Source organism: Acinonyx jubatus, chromosome C1 (assembly GCF_027475565.1).
Source record: "Acinonyx jubatus isolate Ajub_Pintada_27869175 chromosome C1, VMU_Ajub_asm_v1.0, whole genome shotgun sequence".
Lineage (NCBI taxonomy): Eukaryota > Metazoa > Chordata > Mammalia > Carnivora > Felidae > Acinonyx > Acinonyx jubatus.
In genome coordinates, this window is record NC_069381.1 from 146392248 (window position 1) to 146419704 (window position 27457).

The 27457-nt window shown below is 35.7% G+C and overlaps 2 protein-coding genes across 28 annotated transcripts in view; both read right to left on the reverse strand.

Moving 5' to 3' along the window:
• WDSUB1 (WD repeat, sterile alpha motif and U-box domain containing 1) overlaps positions 1-11584 on the reverse strand; it is a 50970-nt gene extending 39386 nt beyond the window's left edge. Inside the window, exons 1-6 of one of the 7 annotated variants that reach the window (XM_027055706.2) lie at positions 11400-11519; positions 10893-11004; positions 8918-9339; positions 6858-7042; positions 4581-4673; positions 2005-2098 (exon numbers count right to left, since the gene is read on the reverse strand). In XM_027055706.2, the coding sequence (XP_026911507.1) occupies positions 2005-2098; positions 4581-4673; positions 6858-7042; positions 8918-9315 (770 nt within the window). In that variant the 5' untranslated portion in view covers positions 9316-9339; positions 10893-11004; positions 11400-11519. Of the gene's footprint in view, positions 1-2004; positions 2099-4580; positions 4674-6857; positions 7043-8917; positions 9340-10533; positions 10735-10848; positions 10868-10892; positions 11005-11399 lie in introns of those variants that run through there. The other 6 variants (XM_027055707.2, XM_027055708.2, XM_015082989.3 and 3 more) reach the window with 6 other exon arrangements.
• Positions 11585-22717: 11133 nt separating this feature from the next.
• Positions 22718-27457, reverse strand: part of BAZ2B (bromodomain adjacent to zinc finger domain 2B) — a 317724-nt gene continuing 312984 nt past the window's right edge. For all 21 annotated transcript variants that reach the window (XM_027055668.2, XM_053215128.1, XM_053215127.1 and 18 more), the window contains one exon: positions 22718-25107. In XM_027055668.2, the coding sequence (XP_026911469.1) occupies positions 24954-25107 (154 nt within the window). In that variant the 3' untranslated portion in view covers positions 22718-24953. The remainder of the gene's footprint in view (positions 25108-27457) is intronic.

The window sequence follows — 27457 nt, forward strand, 5'->3', positions numbered from 1 at the left end:
CAGCACAAGAAATAAGAGAATGAAAAATACAGAAGAAAAAAGATACAAAGTTTATAGTAAGAAGGTATATTTTGCATTTAATTAGAGTCCGAGATTTAGAGGAGAGAAAGGGCAGAAGTAATATTTGAAGAGATAATAAGAATTTCCCCTTAACTGATGAATTATTACTCTACATATTTAACAAGCTCAGTGAATTCCAAAGCAAACTAAATAAAAAGAAATCCAAATCTAAATACAAAGTAAGTGCAAAAAACCAGAGAGAACATTTTTGTGAGCAGCCAGTGAAAAAAAATACAAATTACAAAGAAGTAACAATTAGAATCAGACTTCTCTACTGCAATACACAAAAATACAAGTCCTGAGTAAACTGTATTTATTCCAACAAAGCAAGGTTGGTTTAACATTTGAAAAGTCAATATAATTTACCACCCTAACAGAATAAAAGAAAAATCATATGATTATTTCAAAAGATACAGTTAAAATCATAATACCTCTTCATGATTAAAAAAAAAAAGAAACTTATAAGCTAGAAGGAACAGAGGGGCTAATAAAGTTTATCTCCCCAAAACCTATATGATCATACTTAATAATGAAAGCTTTCCCTTTGCAAAAAGGAATCAAAGGATGGCTGTTATCACTGTTTCATTATCTTGGTAGTGTCAGCCAGTTCAGCAGCACATAGATGATATCAAAGGTACAATGATTAGAAAGGAAGAAACAAAAATCATCATTATTAATGTGATATGATTGATTTTTGTTATCAAAAACACAAAATTTAAGATCTTTACAGGTAAATCTGTGGTTTTCCCATATTTACTTCCCTACATTTGCCATCTCTTTTATAATAGCAACAAAAAGAATTAAGTGCTTAGAAATAAATCTAATAAAAGATGAGGAAGACTTCTACATAGAAGACAATTATTGAGAGAAATCAAAACAAAAATAAATGGAGAAACATACCACATTCATGGATTAGAAGACTCAATATCATAAAGAGGTCAATTATCTCTGATTTTGTCAGACTCATTACAACCACAATCAAAATCCAAACAGGTCTGTGGCTGTACAGAGAGTAACTAGAGGCAATATGACAAGCTAAATCTAAAATTTATATGGAAGTGTCAAAATTCAGGAATAGCTAAAATACAAAGCCTTGGAAAGACAGAATGGTTTTAGAGAAGGGATAAACAGAAAAAAATAGTAAGTTTATTATTTAGAACAAAAAAGCAGGCTGAGAACCAGATCCACACACACATGGTCAGTGGTTTCTCACAAGGTAGCAGAACAACATGGAGAAAAGATGGCATTTTCGATGCATAGTACTTGGACAACTGGCTATCCACATGGAAAGAATATTGGATTCCTATTGTACATGATGCCCAGATATCAAATTTGAGAAAAGAAAAATAACGAAGGTTTTAGAAGATAATATGGGAAAATACCTTTATGACTCAGAACATAAAAAACTAAGTACACTAAAATTATAAACTGTGAACAGGCAAATCCACAGAAGGGAAAAGATATTTGTAACACATATAACCAATAAGTGGCTCATATACTGAAATACAGAGAGCATATATATATATATAATATATATATATTATATATATAATTATATATTCATATTATATATATATGTATTATATATATATAATATAAACAATGAAAATCAACAAACCACAGCTGTATGCATTAATATGAATGTCAGAAACATCACGCTAAGGAAAGCCAGACACAAAACAATACACATTGCATGATTTGTTTTAAATCAGTTTAAAAGAAAAAAGCAATATTGTATATGACCGGAGGTGCTGTCACCCTACAGGGGTACCTGGAAGGGGAGGACTTTCAGAGCAGAACCAGTGATGTTCTATTTCTTGACCTGAGTAGTGGTTACACAGGTCTGTATAACTTTATTGAGCTATTCTCTTATGTTTTATGTACTTTTATGTATGTCCTATTTCATATGAAAATGGTGTAAGGAAATTAAACTAAAAAGCTTACCCCGAGACTAGCATCTGCCCATTATGAGAAAAAGCACAAGCCAGAACAGGAGCACAGTGCCCACTCAGTGTACTTTTATATTTTAATTCAAAACCTGCAAATAACAAGGTGAGAAAAATTAGCAAGCTGACTGTGCTTAGAATTTAAGTCAAAACTATTTCACTTATTCATTTTAATAAAAAAATTAAAAATAATTAAATAATAAATAATGAATTAAATAAATATTAAATAATAAATAAACTTAAATCTTTAAGTGCCTAAACAATACAAAAATGAAAAAAACTCCCCCTGCAACTCAGGTACTGGAATGCAGTGTGATTAAGTGGTTTCAGAAGTTCAATAATGGATAAAGTAAATGGTGCACTCAGCAAAGGTGCAGAGGATTGTAATGATCAAATGCTTTAAAATTTTTAATGTTAAACTCTATAAAATACATAAAAATATGAAATTTTAAACTAATATAAAATTTTAAAATACAGTATAAGACAATCTTGGCATCTAATTTTAAAAAATATAAAAAATATACATATTGGGGTTCCTGGCTGGCTCAGTCAGTGGAGAATGTAACTCTTGATCTTGGGGTCATGAGTTTGAGCCCCATGCTGGGCATGGAGCCTACTTATAAAGTATATATATGTTAAAAAAATAAAAATACATACACACATACATATATACATATACACACACACAATTGCCCAAATGCCTAAAAAGGAATCAAATTGCTCAAATGCCTAAACAAAGATCAGTTTTCAAAATATGATATTAAAAAAATATTTTCTCATTCCACAAATAATCAATGGTAATTTATCCATCTTATAATTCTAATATATATACTCCTACAAAGTATGGGAACACTAAAATCCTTTTCATACCTTCTATAATTACTGAAAAGAAATAGCACAACTATTTTAAAGGTAAACCCAGGGAATTCAATACATTTTAGTGACAAGCTATAAAAATTATTAGGAAGTTGACCTGAGGAGATAAGGAAATAAGTGAAATCTATTAATTTTCTCAGACCTAATGAAAACTTTTTTGAAGTGTTAATGGCTCTTATGATAACAAGCATTTAATTAAACAAAAAGTCATTAGAGCAGGTAAAAGTTTCAACAAGTAGGAAAAAATATTTGCAGTTTGTAATTTAACTGAAGCTTATTAGGTAACAAATAATCAAATAAGAATATTTTTAGGCATCTGAAGCAAGATGGCCAAATGACCATATAATTTCAGAGTCCTCATTGAAATGATAGTGGAAGAATTAATAAAGATATAAAATCACATCAATGAAGAGAATAGAAAGAGAGGTATGAACAATCCAAAATTCAAACCAATTCTGGAAAGTCAGAAAGCAAATTAACTAATGAGGAGGAAAAAGTAACAGCCCAGAGTGCAAAAGGAGGGGCTATGTCCAAGAATACCCCAAAAGACTTAGGACTATCAAAAGCTAATGAAAAGGAAAGTCAGAATGACACAGACATCGACCTGAAAACAAAAAAGTTAGTGAAAAGCCTGTTTATGAAACAGTGTCTACCTTTAATTCCTCCCTGGTCCCACCCATAGCATACTGAACGAAAGCCTGATACTGCTTTCTGAGCAAAATATTTCTAGGGAAAATAACAGCTTTCTGGGGAGCTCCCTGGCAGCTCCAGGGCAATTCCCTAAGCCCCTAAATCCTCCTCAGTAAGGGCCAACAACCCACCCCTTTAATCGAAAGAGAAGCCAGCAACAACACACCACTGTGTGCATAGACCCTCTAAATACCTTATTTTTGCCTAGTTATTAAATGTAAATGGAAAACAAGGATCACCAGACATTTGAAGAAGGTAACCATATGAAAGAGAAAGATCAGAGTAAACAAACAAACAAAAGGCCCAAGAGCAAACAAAGATAATCAGGAAACCGAAGGGAACAACAAAACAAAAAGCCTCTAATTAATACCCTGAGAGTTTTAAGATGATCTTGCATTCATAAAATAAAAACAGTAAGAGAAAGAAACAGAAAATAATATGAGCTAATAGAAATTGAAAATATGATGGAATAAAAAATTCCATAGGGAATGAAATTAGGAGGTCCAACGTTCTATTGATGAGAGTTATTAAAAGAGAGGACATGGGGAAGAAATTATTAAAGAAATAACTTAAAGGAACACTTTTTCAAAACTGAATAATGTAAGTTTCTTGACTGAAGGGTCACCTGAAGGAATAGCGCAATACAGGGAGGAACGACCTCCCACACACTATCAAATAACAATCCCTACAGTGAATACATTTAAAATATAGTGGTATAACAATATTTACAGAAACTGTGAAAACCACCAAGAATTGCAAACAGATAAAGTGCAAAGCGGTTACCTCTGGTCAGCAGAAATGTGTGTGGTGATGGTGTTGAGGTCATAATCAGTGATGAGCATCCAATTTTTAAATCATGTATATGTAATTTCTCTGATTAAAACTTATTAAAGCATATTTTTATAATCACTTCTAGATATCCAGAATTCCTTAAGTAAAAAGAATCATTCATATAGAAATTCTATCTTGACTATAAATAATTTTAGAGAACTACTAATTAATACATACCTAAGATATGGGTAAAAGAAACAACCCAAATTTTGATCTGGCAATCCTGACCACATGATGCCAATCGAAAATACTGAAGACCTTGCTCTCCATCTAAAAACGTAAAATTTGTTAAAAATAAATACACAAGAATTGATAAAACATTTAAACCAAAAAATTTTCCACTTCCTATATCGAGATGTTAATTCTATTCATTTAAACCATATTCACAAGAGATATTAACTTTAACCAACATTTCATTCTATGTTATAAGAATTTATTTTCAACAAGGTACTTCAGAAGATTAGGACTCTAACCCCTGAAGTTGCTTCAACAAAATACCTTTTTTTATTTACCTTCCATTAAGGTAACTCAAGGTTCCATGGGCCAATATTGAGCCACTAAGCCTAGAGAATTTTCCAGCCCAATTTTAGAGTCTATGAGGCTAGCACTGATGGGAAAAATTAGGAAGAAAAGTTATGAGTGTTAAATGTTTAATTATTTCCAACTTAACTTTTTTTTTTTAAAGAACATACCCATTTCTTTTTTTTTTTAATTTTTTTTTTTTAACATTATTCATTTTTGAGAGATGGAGGGAGACAGAGTGTGAGTAGGGGAGGGACAGAATCCAAAGCAGGCTCCAGGCTCTGAGCGGTCAGCACAGAACCCGACACGGGGCTTGAACTCACGAACGCTGAGATCATGACCGGAGCTGAAGTCGGATACCTAACTGACTGAGCCACCCAGGCACCCCAAGAACATACCCATTTCTTAAAAGCTTAGTCTATAATTCACATGAAATAATAATGAGATTTTTCCCCGCATTTGATTTAATCAAGACAAATGCTGGAATTATATGAATCCAAAATAACATTAACTCGGTCTATTTTATTTGGTGGAAATTATACAAATTAGGGAAAGTAATCAGTAAATTTGGTGTCATAAAAAAATCCATTAGTTTGTAATGTTTAGTGAGATAATTTCAGTGTATAATTACATACACACTAGATAAGCTCCGAAATACCTGTTGGTAATGTAAATATTGAAATCAACTCAATTTTACATAAGTTCCACCCAACATCATCACACATGTAGCTTCATCAAAGGAAGTTTGGGCTCAGATATGTATTAAGATATAATTAAATGGGTAAGCACAGGGGAGGTTCATCTGAAGTGATTTTTACCTGAAATCTAAAGGATATCTAAGAGTAACCAGGTGAAGGGTTCACATGTAAAACCCTTGGAAAAATCTTAGAAACATTCAAGGAATGAAAGGAGGCCAGTGTGGCAAGAGAATGCATGAGGCCAAGTGTGCTTTAAGAGGCAGGGAAACAGAGTGTGTCAGGCTTTATGTTTTGGATTTGGCATTTTCTCTTACCTTAAACTTATTTTAACCATTCACTAATAGGTTTGAAATAGGGAAGTGCCAAAATGATCCTGCCCACCTTCTGGCCCTGGGCTGTGCAATAAAGGTAGTCACTAGCCACATGTGGCTCCTGAATGCCTAAAATGTGGCTAGTATAAATTGAAATGTGACATAATACACACACCAGATTTCAAAAACCTAGCACCAAAAAGTAGTAAAATATCTTATTGTTACTATCGATTACTGAAATATTTAATATATATTGAGTACAATTAAAATATATCATTAAAATTAATGTCACCTACTACTAAAAAATTTTAAATTTACAAACGTAGCTCCCATTATACTGCTAATAGGACAGCACTGGTGGTGTAACAAGACTGGAAGCAACAAAGGCAGAACTTCCATCCTAACACAGGGGATGAAACAGAAGAAGAAAGCTTCCCAACTCACTGCTATCTATTTAAAACCAAGAGTCTATCTATATTCAGGAGTCTGTACTTCTTCTAAAAGCTAATTGTGTTGTTAAACATGTCATAAATTTAGCTTTTGCTTCAAAGATTAAATTAGTAGAGTTTTGAAAATTTAGCTTCTGTTTCCAATTTTTTTTTAACTTCACATTTCTCTTTGAATATTAACATACTGTATTTTAAAATAGGGTCAAGTCCTCTAAATTACCATATCCAAGGAATCCAGATGTACTGTACAAAGCTGAGTCATCACCAACATATATTCAAGAACCTGATTTTCCCCTATCATGTTCTTTGTGATTTCATTTTGATCAAGAGAAAGGAGAATGATTTCCTTAAAAGGAATGAATTAAAGGGGCTTCTCATTTTACTAAAGGTGAAATGAAAATGAATAAAGAACCAGAAGTCATATACAAATTACAAATAGGAACCACTAGTGCTTAAAAGAGTAAAATAACCAACCAGAAACTGGCTGTGAAGAAAAATCACAGCAGGTAATTCCAAGATCATGTGCTTTTTCACTATGCAAACACCTCATTTTATCATCCCACACTGTTAAATCTCCACACGAGGAGCCAGTGACAAAGAGGTTTCCATCAGGAGAAAATGCACAGGCCACCAAGGAGCCATCCTTAACACTACCACACCTGAAATAAAAGCAAAAAAATAAATAAATAAAAAGAAGAAGGGGGAGGTTTTCATTTCAGAGTATCTTTTACCTTATATTACAATTTCTAACAACAGCTTGATATAGTAAAAACAGGAAAAATGGCTACCTGAAAACTAGAAAGGGCAGATGTCTATATAAATAATCATACACTTAAAAAAAAGAGGCTCTAAATGTTATCTTAACTAACGAATTCAAGCCTAAGCTATACAGATCTAAACCAAAGTCCATGTATCTTTGTATTTTTCCAAATGGCAGGTCTGTATGAACAGGTTAAAATCTACAAAACTTAAAAAAAGCTCTGACAACCACTACTATCAACCATGGCCACATATTTCTTAAAAACCTATTCTTACTGAAAAACATGTTGTTAGGGTCAAAAGTACTTTCAACTTTAGTATTAAAAGAAGCAACAGTGAAATCTTTTATTTTCAAGTATGAATTCTTTACGAAAAGAAAATTATCTTGGGAAGAAAAAGAAGCACTGTGCTGACAATATTAATTATTTTCTCAATTAGGAAAAAAAACTGGTAAAAGCCCAACAATTAGTGCAGTGTCCCATCCAGCACTTGAATCTGCAGTGTATCATTTTACAACATACATTAGGGTCGTGATGCCAGAGGGCCAGAAGTCATCATCTGATAAGTGAAAAGGAAAATTCCTTAGTTGACCTCTATATTTCACGCATGTAAAAAAGATGTCTGTATGGAAACCAATTTGACAATAAATTTCATATACTGAAAAAATAGATAAAAAATAAAAAAGATGTCATTCCTCCTGCGCATTCTCTTTAAACTATTCATTAACACCATTTAAAACACATGACCTTCTTCAATCAAAAGACCTAAATCTAATGAGCAACAGTTGTTTACCAGCTGGCATGTGCTTTGAATGATGCTGGGGGGCAGGGAGAAGAAAGTATACTGGGCTATTTTACTTGGTAATATTGAAAAGTTTATGGGTGGCTCAGTCGGGTAAACGTCTGTGTGACTTGATTTTGGCTCTGCGCTGACAGCATGGAGTCTGCTTGGCATTCTGTCTGTCTGTCTCTCTCTCTGCTCCTCCCCAGCTAGTGTATGCAAGCTCTCTCACTCTCTCTCTCAAAATAAATGTTTTTTAAAAAAGAAAGAAAAAAATACTCAAAGGGTAAACTTTTTGTTATATGTATTTCACCACAATGTACATAAAAATACATAGCTTTCATGTTGACAAGTTGCAACAGAACATTACCAGTGTAACATAATTGATGTATTTTTATCTAAAAGGAGTTTTCAGTTGTTTTTCGTTTGCTTGTTTTTTTAAATGTAACACAACACTACACTAATCACAAGGTTCTTTTATCTGGGGTTGGGGTTGATTATTCACCCAGCAAGAATCCTAGTCAGGAAAATAGCTGTGTCTCTTTAGGTGAGACTTACCTACCATTAGTCTATTATTGAGAACACCTGGGTCATGAGTGACAAAAATAAAGCCTAAAATTACTGAACCTTATTCAAAAGGCCATTTTCTTCGTCTAGCTCTTAAAGTCAAAATCCATAAAAGTCTAACAGATTAATCCTTATTTTACAAGAGAAAGATTGGAAATATAAAACTCTCAGAGCCAAGCACATCTACTATAAGAACCACTTACACATCTGTTTTTATGTCCTTCGGAAATCAAGTCAAAATGTTATTCCTTGTGGTGTCTGAAAATTATCTGCTTCTTCAAGTCATCAAAATATTCTGCCTTCTATTTTTATTTTTTTGGTAGACTTGTTAATAGCATTTAAATATTCATACCTATACAACTTGTACGACTGAGCGTTGTAATATTTTAATTTGAATATTAAAGCAGAAAGGATTTAAACGTTCATACCTATATAACTTGTATGACTGAGCATTCCACAAAACAACCGTTCCATCAGCTGCGCCTGACACCAAACAAGTGGAGTCTGGGGAAAACTGGCAAACCCTCACGGGGCTACCACTGGGCTGTTCCATCACTGCCAAAGGCTCTCCATTTTGAGTATTCCATAGGACAGTGGTACCGTCTGTTGAACAGGAAGCCAAAATATGTCCTGAAGGGGAGAAACAGCAGCAGTGGACAGCATAGGTGTGAAGCTTCAATGGTGAGTGGGGCAGTTCAGTAAAGTCACTGAGGGAGTACAGGCGAATTGTTTTGTCCAAAGAGCAAGTGGCCAAGAGGGAAGAGGAGAATGCACAGCAGTTGACATCATCACCATGATCAGCTAACGTGTGGATTAGTTTCACCATGTTTCTTATTTGAAGTAAAATGTCCTGCAATTTTTAAATAAAGATTACTTCATCGTCGGAATCAAATAAATACAACTCAAGTCCACATAAAAGAGTCAAAATCAATTCAAGAGTTTTCTCAGAGATGGCTCCTACATTCATATTTTTACAGGACAAACTATTATACTTGAGATAAAAATAATTGGGACAGAAAATGCCAATAAGACTATAAACTCTAATGATGATCACAGTCACAACCGGCACACCAATAAAGTTCCATAACTCTTGAAAAAGAACCTTGTTGTGTAACTTCAAACTGATTTGATACTGAACATCCAAAACCTTGAGTATGTATTTCACCTCTGAAGCCTTTCCCTTAACTAATTACTTCTCAAAGATGCCTCATTCCAGATTGGCTACTCTCAACTCAAAAAGATTTTCCATTCTTAAGAAACTGTTTCAGCTGCTCCTTGCAGAGGATGGAGGCAAGGCTAAAGCTCTACCTTTAAGATGCATTTAACTGCACGGTTCACTCATAAAAACTAACAAACGGTTTCATTCAAAATTTCACTGGCAGTGTTGAAAACTCTCGTGGTCCACCATCTTGCTTAATAAAGAATAAAATGATATCGAACACCTGAGGTGAAGAAACAATTTAATAAGTCAAGGAAACCAAGAGAAGGAAACCAAAGAGTGGCAATAAGGACTTAGCCAGACTGCGCTTAAGAACAAATTTACAAATTTAGAATGAAATCCAAGCCCTTTGTCACTGCTTACAAAATGTTATATGATCTGGCTCTTGCCTGCTTCTCAGATCTCATTTCCTTCCAGCCTCCCTGATCAAATGGATTTGGTCCTAGCTCTCCATAAAGTTGTTTTTCCATGTTGAAATTCTCTTCCCTTTGCTTTTGGGATCTTATTTCTCAATGTAAATTCCAAGGGAGTAGAGATCTTGTCCATCTTGCTCATTTCTATATCCATAGCACACAAAACAGTGTCAGGCACCTAACATGCTCAAATAAATACTTATTGCATATTTTTTCCCCAAATCCACTTGAGTTTTACCTTTAAGTATCATATATGAACACAATATAAAGTTATTAGAAATTTTAAAATAAATCTACCAATAGTAAAAAAAAAAAATTCAGCAGGGGAAAAAATAATGCAAAATGAAACAATAATCGGCGCTGACATACTCTTAGATTGTAATTCATGATCCCTTGTTAAAATGTTACTTACAGAATTCTTTACAAACATATGGAGCATAGCTTTACCAATATTTATCATAGCCCAAACTTCAGCATTTTTCCAAACATAAACTTCAATAAAGTCTTAAAAAACAACAACAAAAAAAAGCAAACCACATTATGTCCTGATAGATTGTCACCTGTACTAGCGCACTGAAAACAAGCAAGATCATGCGGTGATTTCTGGGAGAACTCCCAAATCCCAACTGTGCAGGTACACATAGGTAATCTTGCAAATAAACTTTGGCTTCCACACCCTTGTGGCACTCAGCTCCCTTTGCAGTTCCAGACCAAACAGCGACATTACCACTTGAAAGAACAGCCTGTTTGGAAGAGCTCTCTCAAGCCTACCACTTCCTGCCTCCGGGTGTGGGCGTCTCCACTCAGGGCTCAGCTGTCACTCCAGAGGTTCCATCCCCGGGCCGGCCGGTGAACTCGCCAGTGTCAACACACGCATCCCTATCTAATCCAAAGCAAACCGGGGATATGCCCCAAATCTCCCCAAATAAAGCCCGCGACTTACTCCCCCTGCACGTAGGGACCAAGAGTGTGCCCTAATCTGAGAGCCTGCCAGGCCTTAGCGGACTGAGCCACCCAGGAAGGAGGGCTGCCGGCTGGCCGGCGGGGAGTCAGGCCTTCCGGGGCGCAAGGCGGCTTTTGACTCGGCCCAGCTGCGGCTTCCACGCAACGCCCGCAGTCCCCGCCCGGCTCCCGGCCCGGGTCGCACGGCCGCGCCCTGCTCCGGTCCAGGTGCTGGCTGGCCCCTGTCGCGCGCTAGGAACCAGATTCCGAGGACCAGAGGTTCAGACACCCCGAGTAGGGAGGCTTCGCCGGCTGACCCTAGCCATGCTCTCCCACCTGCCTCTGTCGCTGCTAAACCTGTCCACGGATGCGGCCACTTCCACCTGGAAGACCCAGGGCCTGCGGAATCCGCCCTCAGGTGCCCACGGAGCGGCGCGGACCACGTGACACGCAGGTGAGGCGGGCGGGGCTGGCAAACGCGGAAATCCAAAGAGAATGGAAACGGGCCCCGCCCCCCGGGCCCGCCCCTCGCCGCGGCGCATGCGTGCATTCCCTCCCTTCGCTGCGGACGTCCCTTACTTCTGGCGCCAGTTCCAGATGAGTTCAGTTTGGGGAAGATCCTTTATTTACAGGTTTTTTTTTTTTTTTTTTTCCTAGTTGAGGAAACTGAAGTCCCAAGGCCTAACGAGCGCCTGAAATATGGTTTTAAAGGTGGGATTGTATCAACTGTCTGGTTATTGCAGTTCAGGGTTTTTGAAGCTTCTTCCTCATTTCTCGTGTGTCTTGTCTGTTCTCCTCTGACCTCCGTGATTCTCTTTTCTGTTTAGGCTAGCTCGGCTCTCAGCGGTCCATGACTTGGTGTTTTCTGTCATCGTCTTCGTGCTCAGGTTTCCTACATCTCTTCAGGGCAGCCTGCGGTTCCTGCGATTCCTGCTGTTCCTGCTGTTCACTGGACAGGCCCCTGAGGATATCCTGGTATCACCTTGAAGCCGATGTTCATTTCCTCCGACCTTTTTGAGTGTGTCTCCTGGGCTCACGAATGAACCGTGGTTTCGCGTGTACTTGACTACAAAGTCAGCCTGCCAATCACTTTTGAGATTAAAAGGTTGTGCAGAAAAACGTTCCTAAGCATGCTAACGCTTGTTAACCAAGTGCAAGTACAGGATAAGTACGTGACATTATAGGGCTCCCAGATGCAAAATCAAAGATACAGACAACTTTTATTTTTAAATTTTCTTTGTAAAGATTTTAAAACTAATATTTAAGGAATATAGTGAACTGTTGAAACTTTGAAAGCTGCTAATGATTGTGCTAGTTATTAGTCAGTATATATTGGCAAATTAGCAACCTTTAAGAAAAAAAGTCAATATAGTTTAGTCACATAAATATAATTTTGCTATATAACTTAATTGTAGTAACATCAATCAAAACACATAATTTCATGCCAGTGACACTGTGGGCACATTGTAAGTAAACTACTACAATCCTGGAACTTAGATCAGTTTCAAACTAAGCAGCATATACAGGACACCTTCTTGTTTCAGAATACATGCTGCCTTTTGCAATGGTACTTACCCAGTCCTGTATCAGCTTACACTGGCTATTGCTATTGCTATAACACAGAGACTATCCTCCTTAAAAGGAAGATTAGTTACATATTGAATAGAGTTATGAGGCTGTTAGAACCTAACTGAAGCTTCTCTTCTGGTAAATCATTGAAGTAATACTACAAAACATAGCTTTTAAGAGAAGTCTTTTGTTTTCTGTTGATCAGACTTTTTTGTTTTGTTTTTAAGTTAAAAGCATATCCATGGGAACGCAAGCTGGTGCAGCCACTCTGGAGAACAGTATGGAGGTTCCTCAAAAAATTAAAAATAGAACTACCCTACGACCCAGCAAGTACACTACTAGGCATTTATCCACGGGATACAGGTGTGCTGTTTCGAAGGGACACATGCACCCCCATGTTTATAGCAGCACTATCAACAATAGCCAAAGTATGGAAAGAGCCCAAATGTCCATCGATGCATGAATGGATAAAGATGTGCTATATATATACAATGGAGTATTACTCAGCAATCAAAAAGAATGAAATCTTGCCATTTGCAACTACGTGGATGGAACTAGAGGGTATTATGCTAAATGAAATTAGTCAGAGAAAGACAAATCATATGACTTCACTCATATGAGGACTTTAAGAGACAAAACAGATAAACATAAGGGAAGGGAAACAAAAATAATATAAAAACAGGGAGAAGGACAAAACAGAAGAGATTCTTAAATATGGAGAACAAACTGAGGGTTACTGGAGGGGTTGTGGGGGGGGGGGGATGGGCTAAATGGCTAAATGGGTAAGGGGCACTAAGGAATCTACTCCTGAAATCGTTGTTGCACTATATGCTAATAATTTGGATGTAAATTTTAAAAAATAAAAAATAAAAATAAAAGCATACCCAGTTTGCAGTTATGTGAGGGAGGTAATCTATAATACAGTCTACTTTAAGAATTGTTTTATATAATCAGCCATCAGGAGATAGCTTTTATTTTTAATCCATGCAACTTTAGAGTTTAATGAGGGAACATTATAAAAAGAAAATGAGGAAACCAAAGTCATATATTTGACCTAGCACCTAAGATGCTCATTTTATTTTTTTAAATTTTTTTAACGTTTATTTATTTTTGAGACAGAGAGAGAGTGAGAGTATGAACAGGGGAGGGGCAGAGAAAGAGGGAGACACAGAATCTGAAACAGGCTCCAGGCTCTGAGCTGTCAGCACAGAGCCCGATGCAGGGCTCGAACTCGCGGACCGTGACATCATGACCTGAGCGAAGTCGAACGCTTAACCAACTGAGCCACCCAGTCGTCCCTAAAATGCTCATTTTAAAGATGAAATTGAGATCACTGGAAATTATTTGTAATGAGAAAGACAAACAGAAAAGGGACAATCAAAATTCATGATTTTGAGATGCTCCTGTGATTTGTTAATTAAGGAGTGCATCATGACTGAGATTTTGGACACCTAATTACATGCCAAAGTATAGCCAAAACAGTATGTTTCTAAAAACAACTTTGTGACTGTATGAATAATAGAGCTCTTTGTAGGAAATAAAGGAAATATAAATAAGAAAAATAGCTAATAATTGCATCACTCAAAGATTACCCACTCAAAGGGTATTCTGCTAAGTGAAAGAAGTCAGAGAGGGAAAGACATATACCATATGATTTCACTTACATGTGGAATCCAAAAAGCAAAAGAGAAACCAACTCACAGGTACAGAAAACAAGCTGGTGGTTGCCAGAGAGTGGGGGAAGGTGGGAGATGGGCAAAATAGAGGGAGGGGATTAAAAGATACAACTTCTAGTTATAAAATAAGACACAGGGATACAATGTACAGCATCGGAAATATAGGTAAAAATGTGATAGCTTTGTATGGTGATAGATGGTAGCTAGATTTACGGTGATCACTTCATGATGTATATAAACGTTGAATCACTGTGTTGTACCCCTGAAACTAATATGTTGTGTGTCAACTACACTTCAAAAACAAAAAAAAGAAAAGAAAAAGCCCAGAGATAATATTTCCTTTCAGTCTTTCATTCATATAAATATCAATAATTTTACAAAGTCCTGCAAACTTCCTTTTTAAACTTAAACTTATATCCTGAGTATTTTCCATGCCTAAAATTTCTCCAGTAGCTTATTATTCTGTATAATAGTTCACATTTCCAGCAACAATTTATTTAACATTTTCCCTGTTTCAGTATTTTTGTGATTATAAACAGTACTGGATTAGACGGCTTTGTACATAAACCTTTATCCACATTCATGAACATTTACTAAGGAAATTGTTAAATAGAAATAGAATTCCTGGGCATAAGGGTGTAAAAATTTCTAATAGATACTGCCATATTGCTTTTCAGGGGGGCTGTATGGTTTGTACTTTAGGCAACATGTGGTTGTGTCTGTTTCTCCACACTCTTGACAGACTTGAGTAATATTTAATCTTCACTAATTTGATGAGCAAATTGGTTATAATATTCTGTAAGTAAAATATGTAAAACAGTCCCCTGTATACACATGACAGTAGTACAGCACAGAGACCTTGAGGCCAATATGGTTAGCTGCAGGGAAAGGCAAGTTCAGAGACGGAAGCCTTGCTGTAGCTGTTCTCTAGTCTATGAGTTTGCACTTTTGTGAGATATTAAAGTATCTTGCCAATAGTCTAGAGAAACATTGTAACAATTCGTAGAGATCATTGATCACATAAGTGACTGGTTATTTTCTCTCACAGGACAGAGTCTCAAAATAGTTGGAACTTCAACTTAGAATTTTAAAGATTCAAATTTTATGCATTTTTCTTTAATTATGTAACTGTGAGCAATAATCCTATTTTACCTTTATTTTCTAGTTGTTCCTTGTCATAATGCTACTTAAGGAACATAGAAGAACTTTTAAAATGATATATTTAAAGAAAAACTAACTTTGCAATTAAATAGTTAGCAATACATGCTCTCGAAATACAATTGCAATGGCAATGGAATGGGTGAGAATCAGTGAGTGAGTACAAAAATATATGGTTGAGGGTAGCCAAGAGCTCAAAGGAGGGAGACATGATAGGAGCTGGAGTGATTAGAACAGGTGGGCATAGGAATGGGTCCTAAATTAGCTTGAAGTTTGGACCAGCTGAGAAATGAGCTTAGGAAATTACCCAGTTCCACAGTAACTACTCAGGAATGTATTAGGGTTGTTTCACTTTGCCCTTTCCTCTTCTTTAGTACAAGAAGTATTTTTCTTGTTTATGGATTTTTAAATTCTAAGTACCATAATTTAATTAAAAACTTTTCTTATTTCTCCTGTGTCATTTTCTCAGTTCTTTATTTTCTAATGTCTTTTTATTAACGCTCTTTAAGAGAATTAAAGATGTTAAAAATGCATTTTTGAAAAAAACACCACATTTTTGGTTTCAGATTCATGTTTTTTTATTACATAAGAAGAAAATGTGATGGACACGATGTCCCTTATGGACAGTAGTCCTCTGGAAAATTCTCCAGAAGTCCCCTAGTAGACTTTCTCTCATCTGTCACTGCCCAGAATTGTATCACTTGCCCATTTGTGAAGCACTTTCAAGAGGTGTGTACTTGCCACTTTGGTGTACTAATTAAGATTTACATTCCTGGGGCTGATAAAGGGCCCACTTTCCCCTACAAGAGTGGATGCTGGAAGGAAATAAGGAGACAGCAAATGAATATAGTTAAAGTGTTTTCCACATGGAAAATACCTATACAATAGAAATGTATTTAACTTAAGAGAATAGATGTGAAAGTCACATCTCAATTATGTTATGCCTCAATCTTTAATCCTGAAATGGTATTACTCAGTATATTCACATTGTATTTACCACCTAAATCTACCATACTTGGTTGTGTCTTTTTAAATGTGAAAATGAAAATAATGCACATTTGTTGCAAAGATAATTATGATATATGGATAAGGAAGATGACAGAGATGTTAGTCTTCTTAGATTCTACCAACCAGAGAAGAAACCACTGTGAACATTTTTATACATCCCTTCAGAATTTTCCCCACACTAAGTGCATTAAATATATTTTAACAGAATTACTATACATTCTATAGTATGATCACCTTTTACATTTACCAATATTGATATAGATCTACGTGATAGTTTTTAATGGCTGAATAGAACCTATTTTAAAAGTCACTTCTATATTCAAAAGAATTTTAGCTTTGCGACAATGAAAATATTCAGAAAAGTGTATCACAAATGCTGAAAGCAATATTAAAAAAGAAATTGTAAACATGTTTTGACAATTGGAGGAATTACTAGAATACGTATATAGATAGCTTCTCAAGGCATCACACTGTCTCCCATACAAACCTACATCATGTGTCTCACTAACCTTTGGTAATCTAATGAACTTATTGAGCTTTCCTTCACTTCAGAGCCCAAGATTTATTCCCAAAGGGCTCTAAGCCTTAGTCCTCTATCATTCACTACTGAATTCCCCCTCAATATTCACCATATTCTTTGATATCCACTACCATGATTATTAGGGCTATTTTTTTTTTTTTTAATTAAAGGGGATGGTAAGGAATCTGTTCTGGGAGCATAAGAATACCCTTAGAAATAGGGGCGCCTGGGTGGCTCAGTTGGTTGGGCAGCCGACTTCGGCTCAGGTCATGATCTCGCGGTCCGTGAGTTCGAGTTCCGAGTCAGGCTCTGTGCTGACAGCTCAGAGCCTGGAGCCTGTTTCAGATTCTGTGTCTCCCTCTCCCTGACCCTTCCCCATTCATGCTCTGTCTCAAAAATAAATAAACGTTAAAAAAAATTTAAAAAAAAGAATACCCTTAGAAATCAAGCTTGATACTTATTTTAAAAAAATGTTTTTAATTTTGGGGCACCTAGGTGTCTCAGTTAGGTAAGCCTCAGACTTCAACTCAGGCCATGACCTCATGGTTCCTGAGTTTGAGCCCTGCATCTGGCTCTCTGCTGTCAGCAGAGAGCCCACTTTGGATCCTCTGTCTCCCTCTCTCTCTGCCCCTCCCCTGCTCACTCTGTCTCAAAAATAAACATTTAGAATAATTTAAAAAGTTAGAATTTTTTTAAGTTCAAGAATGAACTATCTACAATTTATACCCAACACTTTTATTTAGTCATCCAATGAGAACAACCCAAATGATTTTCACGTGTATGATCAAGGGAAAGAGACTACAAACAGATCTCATATTAATTTTGCTACTGCCTCTCTCTTGATTTAAACACTAAGGTGCAAAATTCTCTTTGACTGAAGATCCAGAGGATCCAAATTAGCTTTTCCTGTAACCCTGCATGTAGCCAACTCCTTACCCACCACACCTCCAAGAACTACTTTTGCTGTAGTTAACTCATAAATATATACAGGCCCCAGGAATACCTAAGAACTTTCAATATTTTCTGTTCGATATACCTGAGCTTTTTCTTTAGCAATTATCAGCTGTCCCAACTAACTAGAGCAAATGCAAATGTTTCATCTCCTGAATATCAATTTGAAAATAAAATTTGGTTGAAATAAAATTTGGTGCAGTTTTTACCATCCCTAGAAAGCAGATAGGGTTAGATATGACAGTTACATTAAAAAAAAAAACAAAAAAAACCAAACTTCAAACATACACAAAGTTGAAGCTACTAATATGATTTAGATAAATTGCTTGATACTTTTCAAAACATGGTATTCAAATTCAATATCTATAATAAATTGTTAGTGAAAAATAATACACACAAAAATTGAACATTTGTTGGAAGATGGGGAAGAAGAGTCCTCTTTCACTGGTGGTAGGTGTGTAAACTGGTGCAATCATCTGGAGAGTAATATGGCAAAAACGTGGAAAGTGTGCACACACCTAACTTGTATAGATCCTAGAGAAATTCTTATTGCAGTTAGTTTTCTACTGTTATGTAACAAATTACTCAAAACTGAGTGACTTAAAACAGTATTTATTATCTCATAGTTTCCGTAATAATTCAGTAACATGTAGAAATCAGTTCCATTTCTATACACTAATAACAAGCTATTGAACAAAAATTAAGAAAATAATCCCATTTATAATGACATAAAAAAGAATAAAATACCTAGGAATAAATTTAACCAAGGTGAAAGACTTGTACACCAAAAACTATAAACATTGATTAAAGACACAAATAAATGCAAAGATATTCTGTGCTCATAGACTGGAAGAATATTGTTAAAATGACCATAGTATCCAAAGCAATCTACAGATTCAGTACAATCCTCATCAAAATACCAATGGCGTTTTTCACAAAAAAGGAACAAACAATCCTAAAATTTGTATGGAACCACAAAGACCCGGAATAGCCAAAGCAATCTTGAGAAGGAATAACAAAGCTGAGGGCATTACACTTACTGATTTCAAACTATAATACAAAGCTATAGTAATCAAAACAGTATACTACTGGCATGAAAACAAACACATCAATGGAATAGAATAGAGAGCCCAGAAATAAAACCTATGCATATATGATCAATTAATCTATGACTAGGCAGGCAAGAATATGCAATGGGGAGAAGACAGTCTCTTTGATACATGGTGTTGGAAAAACTAGACAATTACAAGAAAAATCATGAAATTGGACCATTATCTTATGCCATATACAAAAAAAAATTTACAAAATGGATTAACAACTTAAATGTGAGACCTAAAACCATAAAACTCTTAGAAGAAAACATAGCCAGTAAGCTGTTTGACATCAATCTTAGCAATATTTTTTGGAGCATTCTCCAGGCAACAAAAGCAAAAATAAACAAATGGGATTACATCAAATTAAAAAGCTTTTGCACAGTGAAGGAAACCACTAACAAACGAAAAGGCAACCTACTGCAAGGGAGGAGATATTTGCAAGACATACATCCAATAAGGGATTAATATCCAAAATATATAAAGAATTCACACAATGTAATATCAAAAAACAACCCAAATAAAAAATGAGCAGAGGATTTGAATAGAAATTTTTCCAAAGGAGACATACAGATGGCCAACAGTCATGTGAAAAAGTGCTCAATATACTAATCAGGGAAATGCAAATCAAAACAAAAATGAGATATTACTTCATACTGATTAGATTGGTTATTATCAAAAAGACATAAAATAACAAGTATTGGCTAGGATGTGGAGAAAAGGGAGCCCTTATACACTGTTGGGAATATAAATTGGTGCAGCCAGTATGGAAAACAGTATGGAGTTTCCTCAAAAAATTAAAACAATACCACAGGATCCAGCAATTCCATTTCTGGGTACTTATCTGAAGAAAACAAAAACACCAACTTGAAGAGATGTATGCACCCTTATGTTTGTTGTAACAACAGCCAAGATATAGAAGCAACCTAAATGTCTGTCAACAGATGAATGGACAAAGACGATACGTTGTGTGCACGCACACACACACACACACACACACACAACAGAGTATTAGCCACAAAAAAGGAACGAAATCTTGCCATTTGTGACAACATAGATGAACCTAGAGGGTATTATGGTAAATAAAATAAGTCAGACAAAGACAAATACCCTACGATTTCATTTATATGTGGAGAAACAAAACAAGCAAAACAGATTCATAGATACAGGAAACACACCGTTACCAGAATAGGAAGGGTTTGAGGGGGGCTGCAATAGGCAGGGGAATCAAGAGGTACAAACTTCCAGTTATAAAATAAAGTCATGGGGATATAATGTACAGCATAGGAACAGAGTCAATAATATTGTAATAACTTCATATGGTGGTAGACAGTAACTACATTTCTCATGGAGATCAATTCATAGTATATACAAAATAAATCACTATGATGTACAATTGATGCTAATATGTAAACTATCCTTTAATTAAAAAAAAGCAACAACTCAGAAGTAGCCTGGTTGGGTAGTTTTGGCTCAGGGTCTTTAATGAAACTATAGTCCAGATGTTGGGGGGGGGGCTCCAGTCATTTGAAAGTTTAACTCGGGCTGTAGGAGCCACTTCTAAGATGCTGCAGTCATTTGGCTTGCAAGCTGGTGCTAGCTATCGGCTGTTCCAGATGGGTATCCTCATAACACAATAGTTGGGCTTACCCAGAGCAAGTGATCCAAGAAAACAAGGTGGAAGCAGCAATGTATTTTATGACCTAGTCTGGGAATGCACAGGCCATCACTCTGCCATATTATGTTGGTCACCCAGGCTAACCCTGATACAATGTGGGAAAGGATTATACAAGAGCATGAATACCAGAAAGTGGAGATCATTTGGAAACATCTTGGAAACCGGCTTCCACACATAGGCCCATAGAAGATATGTATGACAATATTCACTGCGATACTAGATTTTCATTCTTAGAAAATTTGAAACCAAGTATGGTATGAGCCTGTGACGGAGTACCTTGCAGCAATCAAAAGTAGTGAACTAGATGTACACATTACTTTTTGTAACTCAAAAGAAAAACAAATTTATAGCATAATGCAACGGATAAAGTTAAAAAAAAACACTATGTTTTGCACACTGTATATTTGTAAAAATACACATGTAGCTAAATAAATATGTAAAAGGCTAATTGGAAAGACACATCAAATATTTGTACGTGGGGGGAAGGAAATTGAAGAGTTGCTGAATGAAGAACTAGAAAAATAAAAGAAAGTCTTTGCAAGAACAATGTGAAGGATGTGACAAGAATCGAGGAGAGAAATTACCTTCATTGTATACAGTTGAGCTTAACTTTTTTTTTTCGTTAAGGTATAGTAGTGTAGCCCACTCAGGTTTGTGAGATCTCTAGATCTCACTAGAGCCAAGTTCCTAGTAGATAAGGCTCTATTAGTTTCCCAGTGTTGTATTTTTTTTTATGAGTCATAATCCTATGGAAGGGAAATTTTGATTCTCTTAAAAATACCTACTCTGTCTCCTTGTTGGCATGAAATTCTTTTAACAGAACACAAACTTCTTTCATTTCTCAAATGGACATATTTAAGATACAGATGACTTTGAAGAGAGGGAGCCCACAAATAAAATCTACAGGAGGAGTAAATGATTGATACCAAATTTCCTGGTTGAGAATGTGTTTACGGGTGGCTAAATGAATAGGATTTTAAATTTCTTGAAAGGGGATGAGGTTGGAGGTGATGGAAAAGAGAAGGAACACAGAGGGGGTGCATAAGGTACCAAGGACAGATTAGATCCTCATAATTTTGATTAAGTTGGTGATTTTAACAAATTTCGTTTGGGGGTTGAAACAAGAAAAAACAATCACCTTGCATTTACAGTAAGTTAGTTATTATGAGTTCAACGTGTACCCATAGATAAATTTTCACTGTTCAATTTTCACGACGGTTAACAACTAAATAAATACTGAATTATTCTTTACAGATTTCAAACTGATGTCTATTTTCTGTGTTTTCTGTGTTTCTATCACTCAGTTATTCTTGGTTGGTTACTCCTTGAGTGATAATCTAAATCTAAATATGTGGGGAAGCCACATATAATTTACAGAGCCATCAAAACTAAAGTGGAGAGTGTTCAGGTTTAAAGCCTAGTTTAAAGTATGTTGCGTATACTTGTTGTGTGACAGCAGAGGGTAAGGAAAATGTTATTATATGTAAAGTGAAAAAATGATACTGGTTTATTGTAGATATACCCAACCCAGGGTACTGTCAGTGCAAGATTCATTCACAAAACAAAGGATCCACAACTTTATAGTAACAATAGTTACCCAGACCAATTGCCCTTTTTCAATCATGTCCACTTCTTGAACGCCTACCCTTGGTGAGTAACAATAACGAAGATACTAATCTAAAGGAGCCACTATTGGACACCTGGGTGGCTCAGTTGGTTAAGTGGTTGATGTCAGCTCAGGTTATGATCTCACAGTCGCAGGTTTGAGCCCTATGTCAGGCTCTGTGCTGACAGTTCAGAGCTTGGATCCTGCTTTGGATGCTGTGTCTCCTCTCTGCCCCTCCCCTGCTGGTACACTCTCTCTCTCTCTCTCTTTCTCTCTCTCTCTCTCAAAAGTAAATAAACATTAAAAAAATAAATAAAGGAGCCAGTATTTACCAAGATTTCCTTTTTTTTTTTTCAGGGACATTTATTTTTAAAAGAAAATTATCACTCTTGAAAAATTGTACTTTGTGTGTTTAAGTATTTTATTTCTCATTTATGAGCTCCTCAGACACCAGACATATTATTATCAAGCTGCTTATATACCATCTAATATAAATTAATGTAAGCATGTATCATCCCTAAGGCACAACACCCCCATGAAGAAGACTCCCCATGGAGCATCTGGCAGTTCAATAAACACAGAAACCAGACACTTTATTTACAGCACCACCTTGTTCTTTTCTTCACATAGTCTTTTTGATGAAGCACCAGCCCCTTAAGGCATCAGTGCAGTATATGGTTAACAAAAACTGACATATTTACATAACAACAGCTGATTTTCATAGAAGTCTCCACAAACAATCTAGAAATTTTGGAAAATACTCAGTGGCTTCGAAGCATTTTAAAGTTAGTAATATTTTCTTCAAAACTTTTCTACTCTTCCTTCACTATTAAAACCATTCTCTAAGGACATCGTCTCAGGACCACATCTTCACTAGGCTGTACGCTCCACGATGGGTCTGTGCCTGTCTCGTTCACCACTGATTCCTCAGAGCCCAGCAAGGCATCAAATCATATTTCAAGAATGCTTGCTTGAATTGGTAGTTCACGACTTATTAGACTAATTCATAGGATCAACTTTGCTTATTGACAACTCGGTTATATGTCTACCAGTAGAGACATTTCTCATTCAGAACAAGACTTTTAAAATGTATTCTAAAATTTTCATATTGAAAATATGAAAAAAAACAAACAATAAAATGCTGTTCAGAGATGAAAGTCACAACATTTGACTTAAAACCACCCTCCTCCATCCAGCCCACTGTCCTTTGAGCTACAGTCTGTTGTTCCTCCTTTATGGTTTTGAAAAAATCAAATTTAAATGAACATTTTCAGGCTCATTAAGAAAAACTAAAAAACTAGTTTGTAAAAGTCTTTTATTGTATCCGTGCCACACATAGTAGTGAAAAATAACACTCCTAAAAAAAAGAATGCTACCTTTTTCACAACATTTTATTTTAAATAAAACTTCAAGTACTCTTACATAGGTACAAAAAAAATTCTGATCTATTTGCCTCCAACAGGCCACCACAACACACAGTAGATAAAACACAGTGGTTACAAATGTCTTTTAAATTTATTTCTGAGGCAAGGCAAATGGGAAGGAAATGTTTCTATGAAAAAATACTGTGTGTGTAGGAAATTGTCACAATTTTATTCCACATGGATACAAATGATTATACTTTAATTTAGGCCCTGGTGGCTTAAAATTATATAACAAAATAGAAAAATGGAAAACTAATATCCCCTACACCCTGTTTCAAAGGCAGGCACTACCAAGATCAAGGAGACGCCACAGTGTTGGTAGAGGATAATTACTGTACAAGCTGTATAGCTATAATTACCTTCAGACTAAAATAAAATGCTACAATCCTTCTAAGGCATAAACAATAATGTCTCCAAACAATATATACACATAATACATATTTAAAACAAGACTTAATATAAACAATAATGAACAGTATATACATGTCAATTTTTCTTCACTGTCTTGAAATACAATTTAACTACACAAGTGATGCAGCAACATATATATATATATATTTATATATATATATATATAAATGTACTTGTAACTCTACAGTAAAGTTTATTTTTGGTGCTTTATAGCACATCAGTGTAAACAGTTTAACTTGGCTTTGTTTTATATTTTAAAACATTCCTTGTTGTATTTTCAAGATTTAAAGCAATTTTCTAGTTCTTCCTTTTCACAGAAAACGAAGATTCTGGATGTGGTTTAATCATAAATAATTCATAAAATTAAATACATTCACTAAAAAATAAACTACAAAGTAAAAAAATGAAAAATAGATATTTATTGAGAGGGAAAGGAGAACCATTTCCCACATTAGAGCTCTGGTGTTGAATATTCAGTGCGATTTGATATATTTTAATTGCTATTGCACTATAACACCCTTTCCTTTGAAAATTCTTTGGGTGTGCTTCCCTGTTCTACCTAAGTTAGCTGATAAATCACACAAACCAATAACCAAGGGCCTTGGTTGTTGTAGGAGTGAAGCCTTTAAAAATGGTATCATTCTTCTGATACTTTTTTTTTTGTTTTTTTGTGATGCTTATTTTAAGGAAAAAAAAGTCATTATGTATGTGCCTTGCACATTTATGTAAATACAGTTCACATTGCTGGTCTCATTTGTCCTTGTTTAAAAGGAAAAAAAAAGAGAGGTTATTATAACTTCAGCTCACTTTGAAAATATCTGTCCACTTTTTTTCAAAATACTTCCTCATACTGTGGCCAGCTCTGCCTATATCAGAATCATCTTCATTAAATGTTTCACAGTTGTCAAAAACAAGCCTGACATCTACAGCAAAGGTTTCAAGGTTTGGATATCTGAAAGAAAACACATGATTTAGAGATTGTGTTTACAGGGTGGCTTTCTTTTATCAACAAATGAAGATGTAATAAAAGGTAAAAGGAAAAATAAAACTGAAAGAAAAAAAGATTAGGATAACTACATTTAAACTGACAGAAAACATATTATACTTTCTTATAGATAAACATTTAAAAAATTGCATGTGTTCTGAACCATGTAGGATTTAAAAAGATTAAATGGAAAAAAAACCATTTCTCTGAAGATCAAGATATATTTCAACTAACTAGCATTTTTCCCACATCCAATTTCCTGTCTGACCTGTACACAGTTCTCCGTCCCAAGACTCATCCCACTTGAATGATTTATTAGTTCCTCTGACCAACTGTGGTACCCTATCATTCATATTCAAAAATATTTAGTTGTGGGGCACCTGGGTGGCTCAGTTGGTTAAGCATTTGACTTTGGTTCAGGTCGTGATCTCACAGCTCGTGAGTTCGAGCCCCACATGGGGCTCTGTGCTGACAGCTCCGAGCCTGGAGCCTGCTTCAGATTCTGTGTCTCCCTCTCTCTCTGTTCCTCCCCTGCTCACGCTCTGTCCCTCTCTCTCTCAAAAATAAATAAACATAAAAAAAATATTTAGTCGTAATAATGTAAATACTTCCTATGCACTGTAAACGTTATACTTGCCCTGTAGCCTTTACACACATCTCAGGATATATTGCTCTGTGTTAAATCTGCCCATTTCCCATTTCTGTTCTTTTCTCTTCAAATGTGCTCTTTTGCTAAAGCACTGGAGTGTGATAATCAAAACAAGCCCCCCCCAGAAAAAAAAAAGTATGTGTTATCCCTTCATCAGAGGTAACATTATGAGGCCCTGCCTTTCCATAAGAAGCACTGTGGCTTCAAGTTCTTTTTTGGCAGAATAAGTCCAATCCTCTTTCTCTGTAAGAACATGGAGAAAAGAACAGAAAGGTGAATGAATCTGCCTAAACTCATTAGTTAAAAAAAAAAAAAAAAAAAAGAGTGGTTTGTTTCAAGCCAACTGAAGCCAAACCAATACAGCTCACAAGACGGCTTCTGGAAATTTAAATTAATTCTAGCTTACGGTAAGCTTGATACTAAAATAATTTACCTATTAGAAATACCCATGAAGTACACACTGAAGCTCTGAGACCTGGGAAAGTAGAATTATTTCTTTGATGGACTGTCTTGTATAGTCTTCCCCTCCTTCCCACTTCCATTCTACTATGTGCCGTAATAAAAGGAGTAACTTCTCTCTATCTGCAATGGGCTCACCAAATTAATTCAGACCTTATGTCACCTCACCCATTTTCCTGTTCTTCTGGGGATTATTTTTTAATGAAGGCAAATTCACATAAAATAAAGTTACCCATTTTAAGGTGGCATTTAGTACATTCACGACATTTACTATTACCATTCTATCTAGTTCCAAAACACTGCCATTATCCCCAAAGGAAACCCTGTATCCATTAAGCAGTTAATCCCCATCCCTCCCTATCTTGTCTCTGGCAACCACTAATATGTCTTTCTCTGTGGATTTATCTACTCTGGAAGTTTAATATAAACGGAATCATACAACATGTGTGGGAATAATTTTTATAAAATATTTTAAGGTTACTTTGAGAAATATTTACCTCTTTAGACTGTTCCTTACTGTAAGAGAAGGTTAATGATTTTTGCTGGGGAGACTAGAATCCAGGTGAAACAAATACTATTCTTATGTCTTGTCCCTCTTCCTTTACAGAAGGATGGAGCAGCACATGGAACCCAGAAAGAGTCACTAAAGTAGGTACTTCCTCCACTCTACTTTATACATTTCTAGTTTAAACATTTGAAATAATGTTTATGAGTTTTGGTTCCAACTTATTAGTTTGGGTTTAATCAAACAACTTGGATTTAGAAGGGTTTGAATCCACTAAATTTTGCCTCCCACACAGCTGGCATCATGAACAGGATTATAGAGAACTGTTTCCCTCTCTCTGCCTGCTTCTGCTGTGACTTCCTCCATTCACCAGGCCTCATTCTCAAAAGGGTGTGCTAATGTTTGGTAATGTCTACGCTCTGCCTTGGTGTTTATTTTGGGGATCTGGAGGCTTAGGTTGATCCTCCATCCAGGAATTGGAGACACATGTCAAGTCTTTCTGTGTAAGTCTTGTCGTGGCCATGTTGACCATAGAGCCCATGATGCTGCCCACCTAAACATCTCATGTTTTGAAAGAAAAAGCAAAAGAACTAGTTTATATCCAGACAGCAGCCATTGCTTTTTGGTTCACATTAGAACCGATAGTTTTAATAATTTTAAATGTTTTCTGATTTGGGGCAGATCCCTTCTATAATTTTTTAAAA